The 26,469-nt window shown below is 41.7% G+C and overlaps 1 protein-coding gene across 4 annotated transcripts in view; it reads left to right on the forward strand.

The window, feature by feature from the left end:
• Window positions 1-625: 625 nt before the first annotated feature.
• The window catches only part of ANKFY1 (ankyrin repeat and FYVE domain containing 1), a 58,007-nt gene continuing 32,163 nt past the window's right edge, over window positions 626-26,469 (forward strand). For 2 of the 4 annotated variants that reach the window (XR_013348306.1, XM_077836998.1), the window contains exons 1-6: window positions 626-667; window positions 14,858-15,050; window positions 16,762-16,880; window positions 21,841-21,976; window positions 23,965-24,088; window positions 26,044-26,193. Coding sequence is in view for 3 of the 4 variants with exons in the window: in XM_077836998.1 (XP_077693124.1) it covers window positions 658-667; window positions 14,858-15,050; window positions 16,762-16,880; window positions 21,841-21,976; window positions 23,965-24,088; window positions 26,044-26,193 (732 nt within the window). In the remaining variant the exon portion in view is untranslated. Of the gene's footprint in view, window positions 668-11,332; window positions 11,351-13,264; window positions 13,287-14,857; window positions 15,051-16,761; window positions 16,881-21,840; window positions 21,977-23,964; window positions 24,089-26,043; window positions 26,194-26,469 lie in introns of those variants that run through there. The other 2 variants (XM_077837000.1, XM_077836999.1) reach the window with 2 other exon arrangements.

Below are 26,469 nucleotides of genomic sequence, written 5' to 3' on the forward strand. Positions count from 1 at the left end.
GGGGAGATGGGGATAGTGAGCCCCCGCAGGGGGGGATGGGGAGTGTCGTCGTCCCCCGGGGGAGATGGGGATAGTGCCCGAGGTGGGGGATGGGGAGTGTCCCTGGAGTGGGGATGAGTGGAGTGTCCCCCCGGAGGGGGATAGTGCCCGAGGTGGGGGATGGGGAGTGTGTCCCCCGGGGGGGGAATGAGGATAGTGCCCCCCCGCAGGGGGGGTGGGGAGCGGGATGGGGAGTGTCCCTGGAGGGGGGATGAGTGGAGTGTCCCCCCGGAGGGGGATAGTGCCCCAGGTCGGGGGATGGGGATAGTGCCCGAGGTGGGGGCAGCAGGGGGGGATGGGGATAGTCCCCCCAGCAGGGGGGGATGGGGAGTGTGTCCCCCGGGGGGGGAATGGGGATAGTGCCCCCCCGCAGGGGGGGGTGGGGAGGGGGATGGGGAGTGTCCCTGGAGGTTCCCTTCGGTCCCCCGGCGACGCTGCAGCGCCCGCTGCATAAAGGGGCAGGCCGGGAGCTGCCCAGCCCCAGCGGGCTCTAGACGCCAGACGTAGGCTCCCGGCCCGCGCGGGGAGGGCGAGGTCGGGTTTCAGTCTCGCGAGAGTGCCTGGCCAAGGGGCCCTGCGTGGCGGCTCTCGCGAGAAGCGCAGGCGGCCGGACCCAACATGGCGGAAGGTAGGCGCGGGGGAGGGGGGCGGAAGCCCTGGGCTGGGGCTGCCGCCGCTTGCCCCGCGACTGGCCTGTGCCCTGCCAGCTCCCGGCCGTTACGTGGGGAGAGGACGCGGCTTCTCCCGAGGGGGAGGGGGCGTCTCCTCTGCGGTGGGCTCCCGCCAGCCTGGGGGGCGTCCCTGTCCCCTGTCAGCCCAGAGGGGCGAAGTCTCTCCTCAGCCTGGAGGGGGACCGCTTTCCCCAGCCGTGTCCGGGGAGGGGGGAGCAAGCAGGTGTTCCCCCCACCCCTTCCCGTTTCTCTGGGTGGAGGGAGCATCTCGCCAGCCGGGAAAGAGGGGGGCTCCTTCCCCTGTCTCTATGGGGCGGGGGGGGCGGTGTACACGTCTGGCTGGTGCTTTGCCAGCCCCTGCTCTGCATCCCAGCTCCTCATTCGGGCTGAGCTGCTCTTTCCCTCCACCTGGTAGTGAGGAAGAGACTGTCGTCTCCCCCCCGTGCCTTGGGGACCGTCAAGTCACTTCTAAAGTGAGAGGGGGGTGGGTGGGAAGGGATTAGGATTAGAAACCTCTCTGCTGTGTGTCTGTCTCACACTGCTTCCATTGAGCTGTTACAGGGGTTCAGTTGCCTTCTCTGTCTTATTTCCATTTGCTCTGTGTGTCAGGCAACTGTGGCGTGCCTCTCCCTAGTCCCTTCCTCCAACACTTGGATGGTAACTAGCATTGCCTTACCTTGCTCCTTTCCCTTCTCCAAGGAAGGAGAGAATACAGGATAGTGTCAGTTTCCCGGTTTTCTTTCCCTCCCTCTCTGGAGGAGGTGGCGGTGATACTGGGGTTCGCATGCATCTCTCTTTTCCTGAGTCAGGGTGTGTGATATCGACACAGTTGATTCTGGTTGGGAAGCTTTCCACAGATGTAAGATTCAGATAATTTAATGTGGTGGCTGCTGGCATGGTACAGGTGAGATGTTGCTGTGAAAGGCACCCAGTTTCAAACTCACTGATGAATCATTTATACCAAAAAGTGTGTAGTTATAACAAATTCAGTAAAACTTAATGGAGTGGTGCTCTCATTTATCAGGCCTTCTGTGGAAAGAGAAGTTTGATATGATCTTTTAGAGCCACAACAATCCACAATTATTTTATTTTTATTGGAAGAAAATCTAATCTTGTAAGAGGCAGTAGAGTAGCCTCAAATTTAGCCCTTGTTAGGCTTTGCAATTTCTAAAAACACAGTGTTAATTTTTTGTGAGCCTAGTTAAAAATTCAGTCGTCTTTTTTAAAGACACAACCTGATACTTTTAGAACTTTAACTTTTAATAAAATCCACTTTGAGAGCACCTTTAAATAGTGTATCCTGGAACTTTTTATTTAAAAATATTTATAAGGGTTCTACTGATCTTATGTTGGCGTTTAGGGATTTTGCTGATGTTTTCAGCAAGGGAGAACCTTTCTGTATTCCTACATACAGAAAACTGACTCAGTACAAAGAGCTGTTAAGTGCACAAAGTAAACGGAATAAAGTTTCTTTTGGTTAACTTTTCGGTTTTGATAAACTTAGGTTTGTTTTAAGTAAGCACTATTTTCAGACAAATGTGGGTGTTTTAAAATAGTCCCGGGGAACAAATTCCTATCTTTTATCTATGGGCAGCTAAGACTTCCAATTTGGTTTGTGACTTAAATGGTAGGCAAGTGTATTTTTTTGAAGCAATTGTTATTACACCACCTGAAGGTAATTGATTTGAGTGTGTCCAGCCTACCAACCCTTGTTCTTTGTTAGGTGTGTCCCCAGTAGGGCTGCCTTTTGTGGAGTCAGGTGAAGTGGTTGCCAAAGATACAGTTGCTTAGTTGTCCAAGCGAGTGCTGCCATGATACCATGTCCCCAGTAGGCTCTGAAATGCCTCTTCTGTGCTTCAGGTTTTTTGACCAGTGAGCCAGATGTGTATTGTTGGCTGAGACTGCACTCACTAGTTTCTGCTAGTAAGGAGAGATTCATGCTCCTCAAAGGACCTCCCTGAATGAGTGAATTCCCTTTAGCTTTGACCCAAAAGCACAAAGCCAGTGATTTGCAATTGGATTGCAGTCAGTTTATAATAAGGTAAAGCAAGGGCCATGGTGCAGGCTGATGGTAGGAGGCAGACTGGCTCCATTATCCTAAGTGTGCCCTCTACAAGGCCAGATTAAGAGACTCACTTTGCCTCATTAGGGTGATGCTCTGTTGGAGCAACACCTCCCACTTGATTGTCAGTGGGTTTCTAGCATTTCAAGACTCAGCTGGCAATTTAAGGAGACTTGTTGACTGAGGGGGCTATCAGCTAGCACATAGTCATCTGAGCAGAAGCTGATCAACACTTTTCCCTACAGGTTATTGGTAACTTCAGTTGATTGCATCCACATGAAAGATTATTTCAAGGTGCAGTCCAGTTGATTGAGATGCTACAATCCATGTCTCTAATGTAGACAAGACTTACACTTGGTTCTGTGGCTGCTCTGTCAAAGAAATGTGTTGTCCCCTTTGATAGAACCCAGCACCACCAGGGGGAGCTAGATGAGACATGAGGATGTGCAACACTACAGCTGCTGTTGGACTAGCACATGAGGGTGGAGAAATCCTGGATAAAGAGGAGATGGGAATAGGAGGAAGGAGTACTGGACAAAGGATGGCGGAGTGGGAACCCAGATGACATTGCAAATGAGAACAAGCCTTGTGTAGAGAGCTGAGTTTTGAGGGAAGAGGTAACTGATACTCAGTTCAGTTTCAAGTCTATCCGCAAATAGTACAAGTTTGCCAATCCTACTCAGATGTACACAGATTCTTGTTTGGTTATAGATTTATCAGTCCCTTCATCAGAGAGCATAGTAATAAGTCTAGCTTTCTGTGAGCATTTGAGATGCTACTCTAAGAAACCTGCCTTGGGAAGGTCTTCCACTCCATGAGTGATAAAATTGATCCATGATTAAAGCCACTTTTTCCTCCTGCAAGCTGTAGAGTTACCAATGTCTCTGCAATCCAGTTTAGCAGATGGGAGCACTGGTAAAACTTTGCTCCATAAGACAATACAAGGAGATCCAATTTAGTGATATCACCCTTGTGGGCAAGGGACACATGGTTTCTGTCCTTCTTTACATGTATGTGATTGCTCTGCTCTTATGTGAAAATTGGTTCTCACAAAAGAACTGGCCTTATCCAAGGCTTCTTGTACTTCCTGTGACTTAAACAGCTTCATCTGTCATGAAAACTATTGATATTTAGGTTACCATGAATCTTGGAAAATATATTAGTGCATTTCTTGTGTTTAATGGTACCACGTGCTTTGTGCTTGCTTGTCCCCATGGTCTTTAATAATGCCCTCTGCTGATTCAAGGATTGGGATACAAAAACAGGGTGGCTTGTGTTCTATACACTTTCAAAATATTTTTATTCAACCAAGATACAATCTTCCTCCTGCAATCAAATTGTTCTGAAACAAGAAGTAATCAAATTGTAGCTTACTTTTGTAAGGCTACTGTGACTTATCTGGAAAATTAAACTGCTTGCTTTTCTATCAGAAATGACTGCCTTTGAGATAGTTGACTAGCTGACCAGCCCGAACTTTTCCTCTCCCCGAACAGAACGTACTTGGAATGAGGCTTGACCTCAGCCATGCTCAGGAGTGAATTTCTTGGTCCCACTTGCTTCTCCCAAGGAGTTACTTCTATGGCTGATACCAACTAGGTCCTTCCCCCTCACTGTCTGAATTGCAGTTCAGCTCTATTGCGCTAAGCTTTATTGCTTACTGTGGTAGTAACAGCTAATCATTCCTTAAACTTCAGTTTTGACAGTGTAATTTGAAGCTCCCTTACTGGAAATTTTCCTTTAATTTCTGGCTTCATGCTTAAATATCAGTGTGCTGTGTATTTGGCATACTTAAAAGGACATGGTCAACTCAGAGCTGGCTGAAACATCAAGTTTTTTTATACAATTGGTTTTTTAAACCAAAGAGTAATAGAAATTTTCCTGACTTCACACATTCCAGGTGAAAGCTTTCTAAACAAGTTTTCCCTGTCATGTTTAAAGCCTGAACAATTGAACCATTCAGAATCTGAAAGTGAAGCTTGCTTACATTTTCATTATCCAAGCACCAAACACCAGACTCCGAGTAGTCCAAGAATCATAGTATCCTTTGTTACATCTCAACAAAAGGGCCAGAAATGCGCACAGTATCAACATTAGTATTAAAATGTTCACGTAACTCTAGTTAATGTTTTTCTATAGGTCCTTAAATGTATCTGTGAAACTCAGTAGTACTCTTCTTGCTTTCTTATTGTGACTTTGACTGTCCTACTTCTGCAAAATGGTACTAACCATAAATTGTATGAAAGCGTGTTCCACAACTATCCTGGAAATTGGATGCAGGAGAAACTTCATACTAATGTATAGCTGTAAGGAGATTAATGTACAGAATTGATGCTGTCAACATTTGAATGCTACTATGTGCTTTCTGAAAAATTACTAGTGAAATAACTATATGGTGGAAATTGGCAGTCTCACCATGGACCAAAGTAGCATTTTTGTGACAAACTTTTGTGAAGTTTATATTTCTAGATTGCCATTATCATTAGTGGCTGGATATTCAGGGCTTCATTTTCATATTAAAAGCAGCTGTGTACTACTCCATACAACTCACAAGATTAATACTGTGTATGCCTGTGAATGTGCAGTAGCTGACTTTTACAAACATATAGGATGCACACATCCATGCATGCAAGATAAGTGAATGCCTAGCTTTTGCTGTGCAAATATTCTGGTGAATTTGTAGCAAACAATGAGAAATAATAGTGGCCTGTCAAGGCTTGACTAGTTCTCTTGTCCCTGGTGAGTGAGGAGATATAAACTGTTGATTTATAAGAATTTAAGGTTTCAGTTTAAAAACACAAACCAAACCCTTTTTTAGGGCGTGAAAATAACTAACCACTGTAAGCCACAGGTAGAGTGGTCTCCCAAGCTGAGGGAGACTAGAAAGACTCTGGTCAGTTTCAGGTTTTATTCAGAATCTTGTGGACAATGGTGACTGTATCAAGCTTACTAATTTCATGCTTCTGCTGGGGCAGGGGGGGATGCCCTGAGCTGCATGAAAGTACCAATTAAATTATTCAAAGGGGAGGAGAATTGGGCATGTGTGTTTGGGAAGGGGGAGGTAGAGGAAGTAGCAAATGTTGGGTTTCCCTTCTCCTGGTGATGGTCAGGGAAATCCTGGGATTTCTCTTTCCCCATCCCTCCTAGTCTCCTGATTGCAGAGGGTTTGTGTGTGTGTGTGTGGGGGCGGGGGGGAAGAGAGAATAGAAGATACAAAAAAATATCAGCAGCTAGAAGGAGGTGGAGTGCATTGACACTTATGACCACCAGCCAGAAGTCAATATGAAAGATGGCCCTCATGTATAGTTCAGGGACAACATTGTAGTAAACAGTATCTTTCTTGGCAGCCAGACATGGCAAGGGGGTGGGTTTTTCACAAATGTGTTGCCCTTGAACCTAAAAAAGGGCAATCTCCATCCCTCGGTCTCTAGCTTGGCCCAGTAGTCTCAGATAAACTTTCAAAAGCTGCCAGTAGTAACTGTTATGGCAGTCTCTCCTTGTATTGTATACTTATCCAAGTTCAATCTATCTTTGAGTTTGATTTTAAGAGACTTCAGGTAGGAGAGGAGAAGGACAAGTTTTGATTATTGTATATAGAAGTCTTTACCTGTTAATATACCATACTAGTTTGAGGTGGTTTGCTTTTGACATGAGGCTTTTTTTAGGTAATAGTAGCAACTTAATGCTTAAGCACTCCTCCTCCTCTAAGTGGTTCTGCAAACATCTATTAGTCAGTTTATTGAGACGTGTTTGTCAATAAGTGTTTCAATTTATAGGTGATGAATTTGAGGTAGATAGGGTAAATGACTTTTCCAAGGCCAGAGAAATCTGTCAAACAGGATGTGAAGAGATTCCTGGCTTCTGTGTCTGTCTGCCCTTCATAAAAGTTTAGGCCATACTTGAAAAATGAAAGTATGTGTGTGCTGTTTTTGAAACTTACCTCATGGTGAGAGGGGTTATAAATAGAATATGTGCTATGAGGTGTCAAACATTTGAAGAACTCTTGTTTGTACTCTTGCCTTTTAATACTTCCGGTTCAGTCTTTTCTTGCTCCTAACACGACTACTGTAGACATTGTAACGTCTAGTCTTATTTTTAACTGACCTAAAATGACTGACATACATTGCTTCCTACCTAATTCTGCTGTTCTGTGGTTTAAGTAATCAATAGGTCTCTTGTTGCCTGTGGATGTGTCAGTGTCAATAGATTCCAAAGCCGGAAGGGACTGCTGTGGTGATCTGATCTATACAACATAGGCCATAGAAATTACCCAAGATAATTCCTAGCATGAATCTTTTAGTAAAGCATTCAATCTTGATTTTTAAAATGGTCAGTGATGGAGAATCCACCATGATCATTAGTATGTTGTTGCAATGGCTAATTACACTGTTAAAAAAATTATGCCTTAATTCAGACTGGAAAATAAGTTCAGTGGCTGGAAGCTGAAGCTTGACAGTTGCTCTCTTCAGTCTAGCAGAGAGAGATGTTAAATATTTATATCCCATGTACCTATTTATAGACTGTAATAAAGTCACCCCTTAACCTTCTCTTTATTAGGCTCCAGGAGCCTAATCCATTTAGCTTATCACTATAGGGCATATTTTCTAATCCTTGGGTCATTCTCGAGGCTCTCCTGGAAACCAATGTCCTTATCTCTTATCCACATCCTTCTTGAGTGTGGACACCATATTCCAGCAACGTTAGCAGTACTAAATACAGAGGGAAAATAACCTCTATTCCTACTTGAGATTCCCTTGTTTATGCATCCAAGGATTCCATTAGCCCTTTTGGCTGCAGTCTCTCACACAAGAAGTTCATGTTCAGCTAACTATCTGCCATGCCCCCCGAGATCTTTTTCAGTCACTGCTTTCCAGGATTAAAGTCCCTCATCCTATAAGTATGGCCTACATTCTTTGTCCCTAGATGTATACACTTTACATTTAGCCATATTTAAAATGCATATTGTTGGGTTATCCCCAGATTACCAAGCAATTCAGATTGCTCTGGATCAGAGAACTGTTGTCTTTGTTATTTACTACTCGGCCCATTTTTGTCATCTGCAAACTTTATCAGCAATTGTTTTTCTCCAGGTCATTAATATCTTTAAATAGTGTAGGGCCAAGAACTGACGATTGCAGGAACCCACTAGAAACACCCATTTGATTCCCCATTTACAATTATATTTTGAGACCTATCCATTAGCCAGCTTTTAATCTATGGCACACATTACATGTTAGTTTTATATCTTTAGTTTTTAACCACTGTCCTGCAGTACCAAGTCAAATGCCTTGTGAAAGTGTTACTGTAATACAATTATCTTTATCAGCCAAACCTCTTATACAAAAAAAAAGTTAGTAATCCTTTTTAAATTTTGTCACATCAGCTTTATTCCAGTCTTCTGGAACTTACTGAAAATCAACATTAACTGTCCATGAGCTCCTCAGCTAGCTCTTTTAAAAATGTTGGACACAGGTTAACTGGGCCTGCTGACTTAAGTGTCTGACTTTAGTAACTGCTGTTCAGCATCCTCCTGAGATACTAGAGGAAATGAAAGTGTTATGTTTTTTTCCCTGAAATACTATTGAACACTTCTGCCTTTTGTGCATTATTAAGTCTGCCATTTCCATCTAGTAACAGACCAATACAGTCATGTTTCCGACAACACACAAACTGCTTGCTTATGAATTACATGCAAAGATGATCCAAAAAAGGCTGGAAGCTTGTTCTTAATGATACATCCTTAAGGATGTAAGTGTAGGTTGCAGCTTTCTGAAAGACCTTAATACATTCCAGTTCAATCTACTTCAACAAAACAAAGGAAGATCCACTGAAAGTAACTAATGAAGTAAAATAGCTAACATATTGAAGTACAGCAACATAGGTAGCTGCTGCCTGTGTTGTGAAATGAGCTTTCCTTGTTAAAGAATAAAACAATTTATGATCTTCTTTAAAGAAAGGTCACTCCAGATACTGCTTGTTACCTAGCAGACACTTAAGCTTGTACTGTACTTTGTAAAACAAGTGATCGTAAAGGCTAAGGTTTTTAGTTACAGCTACAAATCTCACTCTACCTAGTTCTAATGGCATAGCTAAACTTGGCAGTGCCCCCAGTGAGCCTGCTCTGTAGTTTGCGTTTTACTCTTCATGGCAAAATATTGGTGTAAACAATTGCCTTATTGGATGAAAGGTTATGTCCTATTTAAAGAACTCTTAAAGCAGCATTAGTCAAACGGTCCCTGGGCAAAGACTGAATGTTGACATGATCTCTAAATGATGCATTCTATCTGCAGTCAACCTAGATAGGGGGATGATTTGCCCTAAGAGCCGTGCCTTGCAGGATTCTCAAAAGCTCAGCTGAGTTCCTATCTGTCTAGGTCTAAATACTACGTAATAGAATTCAGTTCTGTTGATCCCTGCTTGTAGTGATAACTTAGATATTGATGAAACAGTATTTCCAAAATACACTTCCTCTTGATGCTAATTGTCCCTTTGTACTGATCGATGGCTCTGTGGTTGTAAGGGATAGAGTAAAAGTGAATTCCTGTTATCTTCTAGGCTGAAAACATTTGGCATCTTTGAGTGTGACTCGTCCTACAAGTTAAAGCTTGTAGAAGTACTAAAATCCATTTAACAGTTTCTTTGGCATTTATGCAATGGAAAATATACTGTATATCCTCAAAAGATGGAGTGTTATGCGTGTATCTTATTTAGAAACGGGTTTCAGAGTGGTAGCTGTGTTAGTCTGTATCAGCAAAAAGAACGAGGAGTACTTGCGGCACCTTAAAGACTAAAATTTATTTGGGCATAAGCTTTCATGGGCTAAAACCCATTTTATCAGATGCATGGAGTGGAAAATACAGTAGGAAGATATAGATAGAGAACATGAAAAGTTGTGGGTTGCCAGACCAACTCTAACAAGACAAATCAATTAAGGTGGGCTATTATCAGCAGGAGGGAAAATAACTTTTGTAGTGATAATTGGGATGGCCCATTTCAAGCAGTTGACAAGAAGGTGTGAGTAACATGGGGGGAGGGATGTGGGGGGGGAACTAGCACTCTCTCAGATCTTGGGAGACAGGCCAGTCTTTGCTTACAGACAACCTGAAGCAAATACTCACCAGCAACGCCACGCCACACCACACAACAAAAACACTAACCCAGGAACCTATCCTTGCAACAAAGCCTGTTGTCAACTGTTCCCACATATCTATTCAGGGGACACCATCATAGGGCCTAATCACGTCAGCCACACTATCAGAGGCTTGTTCACCTGCACATCTACCAATGTAATATATGCCATCATGTGCCAGCAACGCCCTTCTGCCATGTACATTGGCCAAACTGGACAGTCTCTACGCAAAAGAATAAATAGACACAAATCTGACATCAGGAATTGTAACTTTCAAAAACCAGTCGGAGAAGACTTCAGTCTCTCTGGTCACTTGATTACAGACCTAAAAGTTGCAATATTACAACAAAAAAACTTCAAAAACAGACTCCAATGAGAGACAGCTGAATTGGAATTAATTTGCAAACTGGACACCATTACATTAGGCTTGAATGAAGACTGGGGATGGATGTCATTACACAAAGTAAAACTATTTCCCCATGTTTATTTTTCCCCCTTACTGTTCCTCACACATTCTTGTCAACTTCTGGAAATGGCCCACCTCGATTATTGCTACAAAAGGCTTTTTTTCCCTCTCCTGCTGGTAATAGCTCACTTTACCTGATCACTGTCATTTGAGAGTGTATGGTAACACCCATTGTTTCATGGTCTCTGTGGATATAAAATCCCCCACTGTATTTTCCACTGCATGCATCAGATGAAGTGAGCTCAAATTTATTCATCTCTAAGGTGCCACAAGTACTACTTTTTTAGGTACTACTGTAACAGATGTATGTTTGGTAGGAATCTTTGGTCTGCTAGATAAATGGTTCTGTGTATTTATGCTTTTAAAAAAAAAAGGCATGCATTTCTCTGTGGGTGATGGCTGCATTGTGCAATGCCAATGCACAAAATCTACTTTCAAAACTAAGCATACATCCTTGCTAAGACAAATATAAGAGCTGTAAAGCTCTCAGACATTGCTGATAGGCACTGTCTTACCACAGAGCGACAGGGCAATGGAAATTGAAGACTTTTCTTGGAATATCTCATGATGTGCTTTCTAGAACAAAGCTGTCACAGTAAACATCCGCGCCTCCTCATGTTAAAATCAAATCCAAGTAGAGCAAACAGTCTTGTATTATCCTCTGTGGTATAAGGGTCGGCGTTATTCTTGAGTTCTTTCCATGCGTTCTATTAAGCGACTTTTGCTCTCCATGTAAGATATCTACATATTAGAGGAGAAAATGGCATTTTTGGAAATTTTTTTCTATCTGTATTCTTGGAGAAGTTTTGTCTAGTGATTGGAGCTGGTAACTCTGGAAACAGAACCCAAATTCGTGCTTGGCTATGTGACTTTGGACAAGTCACTTATCTCTATTTACCCAACTGTACAGAACATTAAGTCTTGCATCTCTTCTAGGTTTAAGTCACGTGAGACTATCTCATGGAAGGCTCTATATTAAACGCACGGTAAGGCTATTTAGACTTTAAAAAAAAACAAACAGCTCTGCTTTTATCTAAACTTTACATGGCAAGTGAGAGCAAGTAATGTGAGCCTGTGGCTGATAAGACAGAGGTAAGGTTGAACAGATAAGAGCATTTAGCCCGGGGTGGCTAACCTGAGCCTGAGGAGGAGCCAGAATTTACCAATGTTCATTGGAAAAAGCCCCAGGAGTACATCAGCAGCCCATCAGCTCTCCCACCCACCGGCAGCCCTGCTGATCAGTGCCTCCCCATCGGCTGTTTTGTGGTGTGCAGGAGGTTCTATGTGGGGAGCAAGGGCATGGCAGGCTCAGGTGAAGGGGTGGAGTGCGGGCAGGGCCTGAGACAGAGCCAGGGGTTGAGCAGTGAGCACCCCCAGACGCACTAGAAAGTTGGCGCCTGTAACTCCAGCCCCAGAGTTGGTGCTTGTACAAGGAGCCGCATATTAACCTCTGAAGAGCTCCATGTGGTGCTGGAGCCTCAGGTTGACCACCCCTGAACTAGTGTGTTCAAAGGAAACTTCCTAAAGTTGTCCCAGGTTCGTTAACAAGCATATTAATGATTAACCCACCTGTCTTTTCGTTCATTAAAAAGGAATGTTCTCTTTAGGACAAGGATCATGGGGACCATTCAAGCCATGGTGCTTGTTAAAAGCTATTTAGAATATTTGTACGAAAGTGTCAATATCTGCATGTTTGTCCATGCAAACTAGTCTGAGTGAAATGCTATTGTAGCATCTTAAACTATAATTAGAGAAGACCTTGGTCATCTAATCTCTTCCCCTGTCAGTATGGGATGGATTGTTTCTCATTGGTTTTTTTTATATGTTTGGTTTATAATGTCTTTGTCAGTGCTCCGTCCAGATATGGAAGAGACATAGTAGTCTTTTTAATTCCAGAAACAACATACATGGTCTTAAAAATACAGAATCCCATTAAAAAAATGGCCTTAGCTAGAAACTTTCTGGATGTATTTCAGAGTAACAGCTGTGTTAGTCTGTATTTGCAAAAAGAAAAGGAGAACTTGTGGCACCTTAGAGACTAACCAATTTATTTGATCATAACCTTTCGTGAGCTACAGCTCACTTCATCGGATGCATACTGTGGAACTTATGCTCAAATAAATTGATTAGTCTCTAAGGTGCCACAAGTACTCCTTTTCTTTCTGGATATAGGCACATTCACAATCTAACTCCTCCATTTTGCCCAGGCTGGGAGATGGGACTTCTGTTAAGTTAAATTATAATAGCTGACAGGCAGGGAACAAAATTTCGGCCTTCTGTTCCTAGGCAATTAGGTGATAGTAACACTGGAGAAGTTTTAAAGTGGGATATATGCATCTTTTAGTGACTTCTGTTTTTGTGCAATACTCCCTCAGCATGATTGATTGTGGGATCCTGAAGAGAGGTACTATTGAGCCTTTTTTAGTCTCATATCATGGTGGCTGCAGTAGAAACATCTAGATCTTTGGCTTTTGGGGGGGGAGATAAGGGGAAGGTTTGAACCACTAATCCCCAGTAGGGGAGAAGTGATCAAACTGAGCTTGTACTAACCCCAGTGCTCCCCAGAGCATCAGACTTGCAAAAATTTCAAATGTCTGCTTTTGCTTTCTGTCTATAAAAGATGTGGTATAGTTTTGTTTTGTTTTTTTAAGCTTGTTGGGATTTTGTCTAATTAGTGTTTAACCAATTGAACTATTGGTTTGGAAAGTGTTACTCAGGGTGGATTTGATTTAAATTAATTTGATTTAAATCACTAGTCAGGAAGACTCTATTTAAGCATGGATTTCTACATAAAAGTGCATTCTTGTTGGTTGTTATAACCTTAATACATATTCTTCACAACTCGGAGATAGATGAGACACAAACTGGGGGTCTCTTACAACCTGCTGCCATGATAGATTTTTCCCTTCTCATGAGAGAAAGGTATTGTAGATCTCCTCCAGTCAATGAAGGCTACGCTCAGAAAGACCTCAAGACTTCTGGAATATGCTGCTCAAACAGTTTCACTTCTGTTTCTGCTTCCTGTCCCTCCCTTCTCACATTTATCTCCAGACTCCTTCCCCTTGTCGAGATCTATTCCACCCCCAACAATTCATTGAACTTTTTGAAAATTTGCACTTTCAGAGAGAGGTCAGGGACTGACTGTACACAAATTTGCAGAGGGAAAATAGGGTTGAGGTCTTATTTCTCATCTCTTTATATTTTAAAAATATTTTTGCTGTTAACAAGCATGTTATCTTTGGAGACACACATCCACCGTTTTTGAGAACTGCAAAACTAAGCATCTCGGATGGTACCTTCTAGACTGAGCACTGAGTCCCATTGGGTAGATAGAAGGATTAGCCTAAATCTATACAGAAGCTCCTGGAACCCCATAAGATTAGGTCCCTAATCCATGAACTATTGGAACTCCTTTACAAAACATATAAACATTACATGAATATACAGTCTCCTACTCTAGAATTAGGATTTATAATCCCTATTCCATAATGAGCTATCTTTGAGCTATATAATGTATCTTGATCTAAAACTATCTTTAGATAGGTGTCTTCCTTTAAAAGCATTTTATCAAAAACTTCCGACTTAAATAAAAATTGATTTTAAAAAAAGCATTTTTATCCACCCTGGTATTACCATTAAATTGGTATAACACTGTGTAGGCCAGTGGTTCTCAATTTTTTTTTTCCCCATGGACCACTTGAAAGTTGGTGAGGGTCTCAGTGGACCACTTAATCTTTCCAAATGTTTGTACTGTTGGATAACTATTGTAAAGTGCTTTGGATAAAAGCACTATATTAAAAGAACACTTAACTTTTTTGTTCTACAAATAAAAGCACACAACTCATATTTTAATATTAGTAGTCTTAACTTTCTAGTGCGATGGGTGTGCCCTCTCCCCTGCCACAGCAGCCCCACGCTGGGGCTGGGAAGGAGGGCCGGCAGCCGCAGCCCTGGAGCTGGGGAAAGTTGCCTCTTTTCTCTGGCTGCCACAGCCCTGCATGTCCCAAATTCCCCTCACCGTCTCCCACCTATCCCCTATTTTCCCCCACAAGGCCACCACCTCATCTTACATGTCTTCTCCAGGGTCCAGGCACCTAATTAGTGGAGTCACGCCTGTGTGGTTCCGCTAATTAGGTGGGTGGCCCTTCATTCTCTTGTTTGCAGCCACTCAGGCACGCACCTTAGAAGGAACTATCCCCAGACCACCTGAATGGAGCAGTGGTCTGCTGACCACAGTTTGAGAACCTCTGGTGTAAGCATTCACTCTAAGGGACAGGGCATGACTGGTAAACTTCCATTTGACCAGCCGTATAAAAATGAGAGTTTAGTGATGATTACAGGTAGATAATGCTAGTGAGCAAATTAAGGCGAACAGATTTGCTGAAATAGAAATAGTAAATTGGGGGAGGGGATGGTATCACAGAATTTCCAAAAGAAGTGTATTAAGGCTTTTGTTCAGCCTTTCAACTGAACTGCATGTTTCTATTTTGCAGAGGAGGTGGCCAAATTGGAGAAGCACCTAATGCTTCTCCGCCAGGAGTATGTAAAACTGCAGAAGAAGCTAGCCGATACAGAGAGGAGGTGTACTCTGTTGGCTGCCCAGTCTAACAAAGAGAATGCCAGTGACTCCTTCATCAGTCGACTTCTCACCATTGTAGCTGAGCTTTATGAGCAGGAACAGTATAGGTAAGAAATGCATCCTGGAAATAGAAGCTATATTGATGAAACTGTAAATCTCTTCCTCACCAGCTATTTCAGATTCTGAGCTCTAAGGGGGAGAGACTGTCTGTACTTAGTATGTGGCTTTTTTTGGTGTGGCTAAAATTAAGTATAGTATCAGCCTGTCTTATTTTTTTTTTCCTGCCAATTTTGGTGACAAAGCTAAATCTAATCAACCAGTTGTCTTCAAACATGGTATGCTTCAGGATAATTTAATGGGGAACTTACTGTGTGAAGTTTGATGCTGGCGTCTCTTCTTTTTGTTCAGATAACACCTGCTTTATTTTTACAAAGTGTTCTTAAAACCAACCATCTCTCTTTAGGCTTGTCTGTATGGCATAGCAATGCAAAAGGAGTATGATTTTTGTAAAGCACCTGAATGTGGTGTGCTTTAACTGTTCTTCCCCGCCCCCCTGCCCCCGTTTTACCCCGCCATTGACCCTGCTGGTGTCCTCTGGCCCTCCGTAAATGGTATCTAATTTGACCATTTAATGTGAAAATACCCTTTTAGAGGGAGCCAACAGGATTTACACGGGGCAGTTAGAGCACTTCACAAATCACATCCCTCTAGTGCGCTTTGCTGGCACTTGGTAGATAGTCTCTTATCTGAGACTTGGGTGATCCTGAGAGAGCATTCCTTGCCGGTTTTTTTTTTTTGGGAGGGGAGGTGTTTTTTGTGTGTGTTGTGGGTTTTTTTTAAAGACAATATGGGGAAACTAGTAGAATCAAATTTGCAAAGTAGTCTTCATTATATCTTGCCATGTATATTGTACAAATTTATGCAAGTGTGATAGCCAAAAGAGTTTGTATGAAAGCACTGATACACAAAAAAGAATCCGAACCTAGATCTGCTCTGCTTTGAGTGTTCAGGATTTCATAGCCTTTTTTAAATAGGAATAGGGTAGTGGTCCAAATATTAGCTCCAAAAAGAAATGGTTTCTTTTGGGAATAAGCATTTAAGTTCCCAAGTAAGGCTTTGTTTGTTTTGGGGTGGGGTGGGGAGTAATGGTGGTGAAGGTTAAAGTATATAGCTTTAGTTAGCAAGAACAAGTGGATGAAAAATAATCCAACGTGTTTAAGAACATAACACCTTAACTATATAATGTTAGATGGAGGAAAATGATCAGTCTGTGTACTGTTTCTGAATAAAAAGAATGCTCTGACTAAAAATGATCTGTGCGATCAGTGTTCCCTGACAGCAGCTGTACTGGAAATGGGGTATTTCTGGGTTTTTACTTTTATACAGGTTGACTGTTCTGTCAGATGTGCTTTGATAGTCCTTTAATCTTGCCTGAGCCTGTCTCTGGGCTGAATTGTGGGTCTACACACTCCCCATCTTGTCAATTACTGATGTTGGTCTGTGCTGTATGAACTACTTACTGAATGAATATATTTTTTTAATGAACGTTCATCACAGGGCTGAGCTTGCATTTTCCTTGTGGTGATAACAGTTGGGTTACTCTTGAAAATTTCTTTCTTAACTCGTTGAAAGAATGAACCTACTGTTTTGCCTTTAATATATTAATGCAAGAGACTTTTACCTAATAGTAAACAATTCAGTGTAAAATTAGATACTTAAATGTTATTACATTGTAGATATTTGAGAGATGCAGAGTCCATAAGTGCCTAAGCACAAGGGGTATGTTTGTATATACATGTGTGCTTTTTCATCTATCAGTGATCTGAAGATAAAGGTTGGGGACAAGCACATCAGAGCTCACAAATTTGTGTTGGCAGCCCGCAGTGAGACTTGGAGTCTAGCCAGCCTAGTGTCAACTGAGGAACTGGATCTGTCAGGTTAGTTGCTGCTTGTCGGTGTGTGATGCTTTGAATGTCTGTGAAACAACTAATGAAAAGGCCCTTTGGGAAAAGGTTACATCTCATCATTCACAATACTATTCTGACTACAGAGTTTTTTTCCATTAATTATGAAGCTTAGACTCTCTGTAACAGACTTGCAAATTTAATGTTAGTTAAATCAATAACCCATCCTCTCCATTTTAATGATGTGGAAGGTAAGTGCAGTGATTCACTCCCTTTCTTGATAGGGAATTAAATATAGTGCGGGGGTGGGGTGAAACAAAGCTGTCTGAAAGAGCCAGATTACTCCTTTGCTTAAAGTATTCTATGAATTTAGCCTGTTTGATATCTTTGAGGACGTGTGCCCTTGCACATTGTCTTTAGAGACCTATGGTCAAATAGCTTACCCAGGCTGCAAAAACAGCACTTACTGCTCAACCCAAATGGCTTGTGAATTTTCTCTGAGATGCACTCTCCCTAGTTCTGGTTAAAAAGGGAGTAATCACCTTGCCATTCACAATAACATTTCTGAGTTTAATGCTGGATATAGCAGGCTTTTCATTTCATGTGCTTGTACAGTGACGGGGTACTACTTATAATACCTCTGAGGGTATGTCTACACTACGGAATAAGGTCGAATTTATAGAAGTCGGTTTTTTAGAAATCGGTTTTATATATTCGAGTGTGTGTCCCCACAGAAAATGCTCTAAGTGCATTAACTCGGCAGAGTGCTTCCACAGTACCAAGGCTAGCGTCGACTTCCGGAGCCTTGCACTGTGGGTGGCTATCCCACAGTTCCCGCAGTCTCCGCTGTCCATTGGAATTCTGGGTTGAGATCCCAATGCCTGATGGGGCTAAAACATTGTCGTGGGTGGTTCTGGGTACATATCGTCAGGCCCCCCTTCCCTCCCTCCCTCTCTCCGTGAAAGGAAGGGCAGACAATCGTTTTGCGCCTTTTTTCCTGAATTACCTGTGCAGACGCCATACCACGGCAAGCATGGAGCCTGCTCAGGTAACCGTCACCGTATGTCTCCTGGGTGCTGGCAGACGTGGTATGGCATTGCTACACTGTAGCAGCAACCCATTGTCTTCTGGCAGCAGACGGTGCAATACGACTGGTAGCCGTCCTCGTCGTGTCCGAGGTGCTCCTGGCCACGTTGGCTGGGTGCGCCTGGGCAGACCTGGGCACAGGGACTAAATTTGGAGTGACTTGACCAGGTCATTCTCTTTAGTCCTGCAGTCAGTCCTATTGAACCGTCTTATGGTGAGCAGGCAGGCGATACAGATTGCTAGCAGTCGTACTGTACCATCTTCTGCCGAGCAGCCATGAGATGTGGATGGCATGCAGTCCTTCTGCACCGTCTGCTGCCAGCCAAAGATGTAAAAGATAGATGGAGTGGATCAAAACAAGAAATAGACCAGACTTGTTTTGTACTCATTTGCTTCCCCCCCTCCCCTCTCTAGGGAACTCATTCCTCTAGGTCACACTGCAGTCACTCACAGAGAAGGTGCAGCGAGGTAAATCTAGCCATGTATCAGAGGCCAGGCTAACCTCCTTGTTCCAATAAGAACAATAACTTAGGTGCACCATTTCTTATTGGAATCCTCCGTGAAGTCCTGCCTGAAATACTCCTTGATGTAAAGCCACCCCCTTTGTTGATTTTAGCTCCCTGAAGCCAACCCTGTAAGCCGTGTCCTCAATCGCCCCTCCCTGCGTCAGAGCAACGGCAAACAATCGTGCATCTGAGTTGAGAGTGCTGTCCAGTGCGGTCACAATGGAGCACTCTGGGATATCTCCCGGAGGCCAATACCGTCGAATTGCATCCACAGTACCCCAAATTCGAGCCAGCAAGGCCGATTTAAGCGCTAATCCACTTGTCGGGGTGGAGTAAGGAAATCTATTTTAAGAGCCCTTTAAGTCGAAATAAAGGGCTTCATCGTGTGGACGGGTGCAGGTTTACATAGATTTAATGCTGCTAAATTTGACCTAAAGTCCTAGTGTAGACCAGGGCTGAGAGTGAACATTGGGAATTAGCTCCTTGAAAACTTCCTTCCTCTGCTGTTTTGCTTTCAATATCTGAAGGACTAATATTGATCAAGCAGGTTTTTAGGTGTTTCATCAAAACACTAGAAACTTGTTTGACTACCTCTTTGTGATGCTCAGTGACAGTGTTGCATGAAACCACTTTTCAGCAACACTGGTACAATCAACGCAAGTCTTGGAATTGCCAACTGACACAAGCTTTCTTAAATGTAGCTTTTTCATGATGAAAAGTGCTTCATATTCAATGCTGGACTGAGTAAGTAATTTTCTTAACTTCTAGCTTACTAACTGGATGAAAACTTTGATAAACTCTCTAGAGAACTGAAACTTAAGGGAAGGCTGGGCAGCGTCCATTTCACAGTATGAGTAGATGTGACTAGAATGATACCACATCTATTGAACTAATCTTACCTGTTAAAGATAGTACCTTGGTTCAGGGATTGTACATAGTTCCTCTGTTCTGTTGCCATGGTGGTCCCTGACGGCTGTTTAGAAAAGTTTGTGCACTTCTTACCAGGATGTCTTGGCCCCAACCTGATCTAGTAGAAGAAAGGATAATTTTATCCTTTGAGCAAGAGCAACTTGCAGATGGAAATGAGAGAAAAATTTAAAGTATGGCTTGTCAGTCTGCAAGACTAAACTTCAGGCACTGCTATCAAAGCCTTTGATTAATCATGAATCCTAGAAACAATCCATATTTTGGGAAGAAGCAAGCCATAGCAAATAAGCTTCTTTGCAGAAGCTTCACTTCAGAAAAGTTACCACACCTTCCTGCTATTCAAACAGCCCGAAGATCACTGATGCCAAGAAATAGGTCGGAAGATATTGTATTACATAAACTGCTCTTCATGCCAGTTACTGTACTTCTGGTTGTGAGAACCTTAGTGCTAGTGTTCCAAAGCTCCTGATACAAAATGTTAGGATAACTTGCGTTAACACTTTATTGGGAAGTCTCAAATTTAGCCACTGAGAGATTAAGGCATAGCAGTTTTGTATCCTCACTTCAAGAATTGTAACATTCAAATACGGAATATCCAGTTAACATTTAAGTTGAAACTGTAATAAAAGGAAGCGCTTTCCCTCTGGACAGAGTCCTCTTTATTAAGTGTCTTGAGTCAATTGTACATGGTCATGATGCTCATTAGGACTATTACACTAGGTGATCCAGAATCTTTGTTAGTCTGTCTTTGAGAGCGAGAGAGAGACTTATGCACCCAATGGTTGGAATGTGCATGTGAAATTAGTCTCTCATCTGTTTCTGAGTCTATTGGTTAAATTTCATAAAAGCCTACTGAACTTGTCTAATAGTACAGTTCCATAGTCTATATGGTAAATATCTGTAAAACCTCAAGATGAAATATTGAGGCTTAAACATAGTTTAGGTTTTCCTTTTTTGGAAAAGGAGATGCTAAATGACAATGTCCAAACTAAAGAGCTGTATAAAACTTACTCGCTAGCTGCTTGCTTTGTTGGTCCCAGGATGTTAGAGACACAAGGTGGATGAGATAATACCTTTTTATGGACCAGCTTCTGTTGGTGATAGAGAGAAGCTTTTGAACTTACGCAGTTCTGTGTAAGACTGAAAGCTTCTCTCTCAGCTCAAAAGCTTGTCTCTCTCCAGCAGAAGCTGGTCCATGAAAAGATACATTACCTCATCCTCCTTGTGTCTTCAGCTACTTTAAAATAGCTTGGCCTGTTCTGCTTGAGGTGTTTACCTTACTGTTCTGGCACAGAGCGCTGTTGCTTAGAGAGTTCTGTACCAGGTGGCATCTGGAAGAATACTTAATGCATGGCCTGTAAATACGACTTGGGTCTACAGGATACATCTATTTAAAACATCCTATGTGAAAATCTTAACACTGTATGGAAACTCTGGGATTTCCCTACTTATGCCCAACAAACCTGATTTTTAAAACATTTGCTTATTCAACACAGAAGTAATTTATTAAGTGTCTTGCCTATTTTTTTTAAAAGCCACTCAGTTGATGGAACATTGCTAATAGTATCTTTATTGCTCCAATTATGAGGGCATGCATGTTACTACTCATCAAGCTCCTGTCTACACCTGTATTAATGTCTTGTTATCGGGAGCAAGTTTAAACCTAGCTTAGACAGCTTCCTATTACAACTCTTTTTAGAATAGGTAGCAGTTTGCAGTGTTACAAGAATTGATACCTCTGGCCTCTTGTGGCAATGGGTTTCATATACTGGAGTGCACGCACTGTAAGAGTCCTGCAGAGTTAAGAAATTTAAATCAAATGTCTTCTACTAATCTAACCATTTAAAGATAAATTAAAATATCTTGCCTTTCTCAAGCACCTTTCTTATGGAAGGATCACAAACAGCATTGTAAACTAGATATAAGAATAGCTGCAACCACCTCTGGGTGGTAATAAGCAGCTATTAATAGCATGCAGCAACACTATAGCACAGTATGGGGCAGGAAGAGCAATTTATACAAGTGAAACTGCCATGTGGGGACATAAGTTGGCAGAAAGTAATTATTCATGTTGGAATTTGACTAGGACATCAGGGCTAATATCCTCTTTTAGAGAAGAGATGTTGGCTCTCGTGCAGTAAGGTCAACTGCTGTCTTAATAGGGTAACTTTGAGCGATAGTATCACATAACATTGAGTTGGATCAGTACTGACAAGGAAGGAAGTGTGCCACCTTCTGACTTGCAATAACACTGCTTACAGCACCTTGGGTTTTCTTTGATCCCTCAGGTCACTGTTGACCTACCTTTTCCCTGCATAGTTGGAGGTCTAAGATAGATGGTATGACAACAGACCTATTGTGTCCTTTTAGAAACACTTGATTTTGGGTGGTAAAATTACAGTGATTTCTGTTGAACTGCAAATATTGGAGACTTAAGTAGCTGGATTTTTCACCTGGTCACATTTTTTCACCAGATGCTGACCCTGAGGTGACCATGGCAATGTTGCGTTGGATCTACACAGATGAGCTAGAACTGAGAGAAGATGATGTATTCTTGACAGAACTGATGAAATTAGCTAATCGGTTTCAACTACAACTCCTCAGGGAAAGGCAAGTTGCTGTGAATACGTTCAAGCTTCTAGAATGTTGTGGCTGGGCTCTAATTAGCCAGGCTCTTGGAAATCTATTTGTGCTAATGTAAATAACTGTTACATTACATTCTATTGCTAGCAGATATAACTCATGGGTGTGAGTTAAGATGAGAGGTATAATTAAAAGAAAATGATTTTGTTTTTAAATTGTAGAACAAGAATTTCAGCTGGTCATAAGCAGAAAAATCAAGCTTGTCCTTACACAGTTACACAAGCCACTCCCTTGATTAAAGAGTGAACTATTCCTGTATATTCCCCCAACTCACCAATTACCCATAAGCCCACGCCTCTAATGTGACATGACTAGAAAACCTGAGTGAGTGTTACTGTTGAGTTAGTTACCTTTCCTGACATTTTTTTCCTATAACAAAGCAAATCTTTTACAGTATTGACAAGAAATGGCTTTTGAGTTACTAGACATGAAAGCTTCACTCTAGCTCTTTTTTTTTTTTCTTTCTGCTGGTTCAGTGACTGGCTAAAATGAAAATGCAACCTTATCAATAGTAGCAATATATCTTGAACATATTGGCTATTTTAAATGCCAAGTTTGGGTCATCCTCTTAATTATAAATTTCTTCAGATTTTTAAAACTAAAAATAATATTGCTAAATGACATGCTTGGGGAGAATGGAGAGTAGGAGGGAGGCAGGGCAAAATGACCACAGGGATTAATGTTGTTCCTCACCCACTCTTCCAAAGACTATATAAAGAGGTCTGGACCTTCCTTATGAAATGACCCTAAAGGTCAGTAAATAAAGCATCGTCTTATTCTGGACTTCTGTCAGTTATTGCTGAAATGGCCTCTCAGTTTCTTCCTTTTTTTTTTTTAACCTGCTAGCAGGCATTGGCAGCATACGGTGAACATTTTCCTGGAAAACAGAGATCACTGGCTCAATCCACAGGAGCAATCTTCCCTGATCTAACTTCCAAGTCGTATATCCTGTCAATTAACAAACTGCAGTTTGTACCTAGTGATCTTCCATTGCTTTTGGCCCTGTTACTGAGTGGTGTCTTAAGTCTAGCACTTAACCTCATCTTGGCACTTTTTCTTCATTGTGGCGAACACAAGCCAAAATTTTAAACATTTAAGCCTTTTATTGTAATTGGGTTTTTTATAGTACTAAAAAAATCCAGTATACTAATGATTGATATCCAGTGTCTTACTACAGCCTTAGCAGAACTGCAGGTACTTTCTGGTGTCTTCTACCATGCTTCTCCATTTTGCTAGGTAAACTTTCAGTAACTGATGGGAGGCAATGGTATAATTATACAAGTATGCTGATAGCCATTAATGGTGGGTCCAAAATAACTAGATCTCTTGACTATGTGAAAACTACTTTCAGTCTCCTTGGTGTATACAACATGCTATTTTGTAAGTTTGTAGGATTTGCAAACATGCATGTTCTTGTACGCCCAAAAAGTGTGAAGGGAATGACCTCTTCCCAAGGATAAGTCTTCACTTTCCTGTCTTCCTCACAAATCTGCATTTTACAGTACCTTTTACAGTGTTCATTCTTAAGTGTGAAAGCTGGAGCAGGTCCACTGGGTGTCAAACTCGGTGATGTGAGACTGTTGCAACTACTGTCCTTACAACAGCAAATGTATTTCAGCCTACCTCAATGGGAAGATTGAGGGTGCCCTCCCTTACTTTGGAGGGAACTCTTTAACATGCTGCTCTCTCCACAGTGCTGTGAAATACACTATTATGGGAGTCTCTAGGTTGGTCCGTTTCATAAAGCCATTTCTGTTGAAGCTTTTCTAAGGAGGCAGTTGTATAAATAACAAGAATTTGTATAGTACTGGTAAACGTGACATTGCTTCACTGCTAGCCTTCAGATGTTCCTGTATCTGAATGACCAGCTTTTGTTGGAAACGGGAATCTGACCTTTCAGGAAAAATCTTTCTTTCCTGATAACTGATGCAAACTCCATTTTTTCATTCTGGCAGGTGTGAAAAAGGAGTCATGTCACTAGTAAACGTCAGGAACTGCATTCGTTTCTATCAGACTGCGGAGGAGCTAAATGCTAGCACTTTATTGAACTACTGTGCTGAAATAATAGCTAGTCACTGGGTAAGTACTGTAATAGACGGGACATGGGAAAGAATAGCCTGTAGGCTGAAAAACTTTGTAAAGATTTGAAACTTTAAATTTTAGTGTTGGATTGTATTGATCTATACCACTTTCAAACTTCATAATAGCATTAAATGCTAGTACTGTGTTAATGGATCCAAACCCACACTGTTTTAAGACTTGCTTTTCTGTCTCGGAAAAGATTGCCTCTTTATCACATCCAGTGCCTCCCTGGAACAGGCATACCTTGTTGTGGGGGAGAAGGGGAAGAGAGGAGACGGACCCTCTTTGTGCCTTTGTTTTCAACCAAACCTCTTCCCTGAAAGTTTGACCGTTTGTAGAAAGCAACCCAAAAAATTCTGTCCAGTTTTTATCTTCCTGTGCCTGTTCTCTTCTGGGATCAAAAGTGCTGAAACTGATTTAGTAGAAATGAAACTATGGCAAGAAGCTAGCTATTGAAATGGCTTTCCAGCAAGATTCAGTTTTCAGCCAAGTTTAATGGGTCCCACCAGTTCAGACTGGTATAAGTATAGCGAATTCTGAACAGTCTGAGATTTGCCCATCGTTGGACTGTGGGGAATTTGGGATTCTTGCTTTTACATAAACAGATTTCCCCTCTTAAAATTGCCATCAGAAGTAGTAGCCAAGCCATAAAAAGCTACATACTTAGCTTCCAATTTCTTTTCCAACACAGGAGTTCTAGGCAATTTTGCATTTTTGATATACAAACTTCTACTTTTCTTCTCTCCAAGGTCAGGTTATGAAAGTTTGTCTAACCAAGTGACAAAGGATTGTTCATAACTGGAAGTCTTATTTTATCTGCTAACAGCAGGCTCCTATATATGGATTTACAAGACTTACAGTAACCTTCAGTGTAACTTCTGGAAATCAGATTTATCTGGATTTTTATTTTCTGTCTGAAAATACCATCAATAGTGAGTGCATTTTTGGCAGAGGTTAATCTTCACTACCTTAGATGCTGAAGGCTTTTGTATTTAACCATGCAGTACAGCTGTTGGCAGCATTTATGGGCCAGAAACAAAGAGCAACTCTTGATACATAATATTATCTGAGCTTCAGGGTGGCACTTCTTTCATCCTAGAACACACTGGGCTGTTCACTATTACTTTCCAAAAGTGAACTGTTCACCTCTGCTTTCAAGTAAATAGACTTGCTTATCAATCCTGAGGGCAGGATCCGAATCTCTCCATGAAAACCATCATTCTTCAGTGGCCAAATGGACCTGTGTCTTTAGAATAGTCCCAGTTACTAGAAAGACCTTCTGGTATTTAGATTTCAGGGTATATACTTTCTCCAAATATTAAATACAGAAAAGGAGTGATGTTCATTCATTATCTACTTTGGAAAAATGAGTGTTTTACAATTGTGTGAGTAGATGGGAAGTGTGAAGTAGCAAACTATGCTCCACTAGATAGGTGTGCAAAGGCTGTCTTAAGCAGACAAACTTTTTGGAGGAAGGCCTCTAACAATTGTGGAACTCTTACTAGTTCAATCTGTAATACCTTTACATGTTTTGGTGTGTGTTTTTTTTTTATAAAGTGCCCTTATTTCTCAGAAGGAGGATTTAAAAATGCATTTTTAGGTCTTTCTGTAAGTGTGCGAATTTAAGCAACTTCCATTAGAACTAATAGTTGAAATTTCAAAGTAGGTAGATGTAAAATCAGAACATTCACAACTATCTCTTCCCAGATTTACAGACTTGTTGGATTACCACTGGATGGCAGAAATCTGTTAAGACAATTCCCGTGAGCCCTTTGTACATGTCACACACCTCTCCAAAGCAGAGCCAAATGGAGCGTTGAAATCAGTTATCTTCAGCGTTCCGTACTACATTACTGTGAAGGGCAAACAACCAAAACGCTGCTTAATACAAAGTACGAGCATCAATATGGAAACAAGCCAATTTCACTTTGATTTCTTCTTGTTACTCACAGGATGACTTGCGGAAAGAAGACTTCAGCAGTATGAGTGCTCAGCTGTTGTATAAAATGTTCAAATCCAAGACTGAATATCCTTTACATAAAGCTATTAAAGTGGAGAGAGAAGATGTTGTTTTCCTGTATCTTATTGAAATGGATTCACAGGTATGGTGAGCTTTACTGTATCTGTTTGAAATGGAGTGAACTAGACTTATTTTTCTTTGCTAGGTTTGTGCTTGGGCATTTTAACTGTCAACTTGAATTGAAGGACTGGAGAGTGACATACTGTGAAGGAAATCATAGAAGTGTTAAGAAAAGAAACATACTGAGAGTTGTTTAGAAAGCACATAATGTTTAGCTACCTATCTCAAAGGTACTGAATTCACTAGGTAATGTTTGCAAAGTGCTGTATAAAAATACCATGTATTAATAGGAATGAGG

Source organism: Eretmochelys imbricata, chromosome 17 (genome assembly GCF_965152235.1).
Source record: "Eretmochelys imbricata isolate rEreImb1 chromosome 17, rEreImb1.hap1, whole genome shotgun sequence".
NCBI lineage: Eukaryota > Metazoa > Chordata > Testudines > Cheloniidae > Eretmochelys > Eretmochelys imbricata.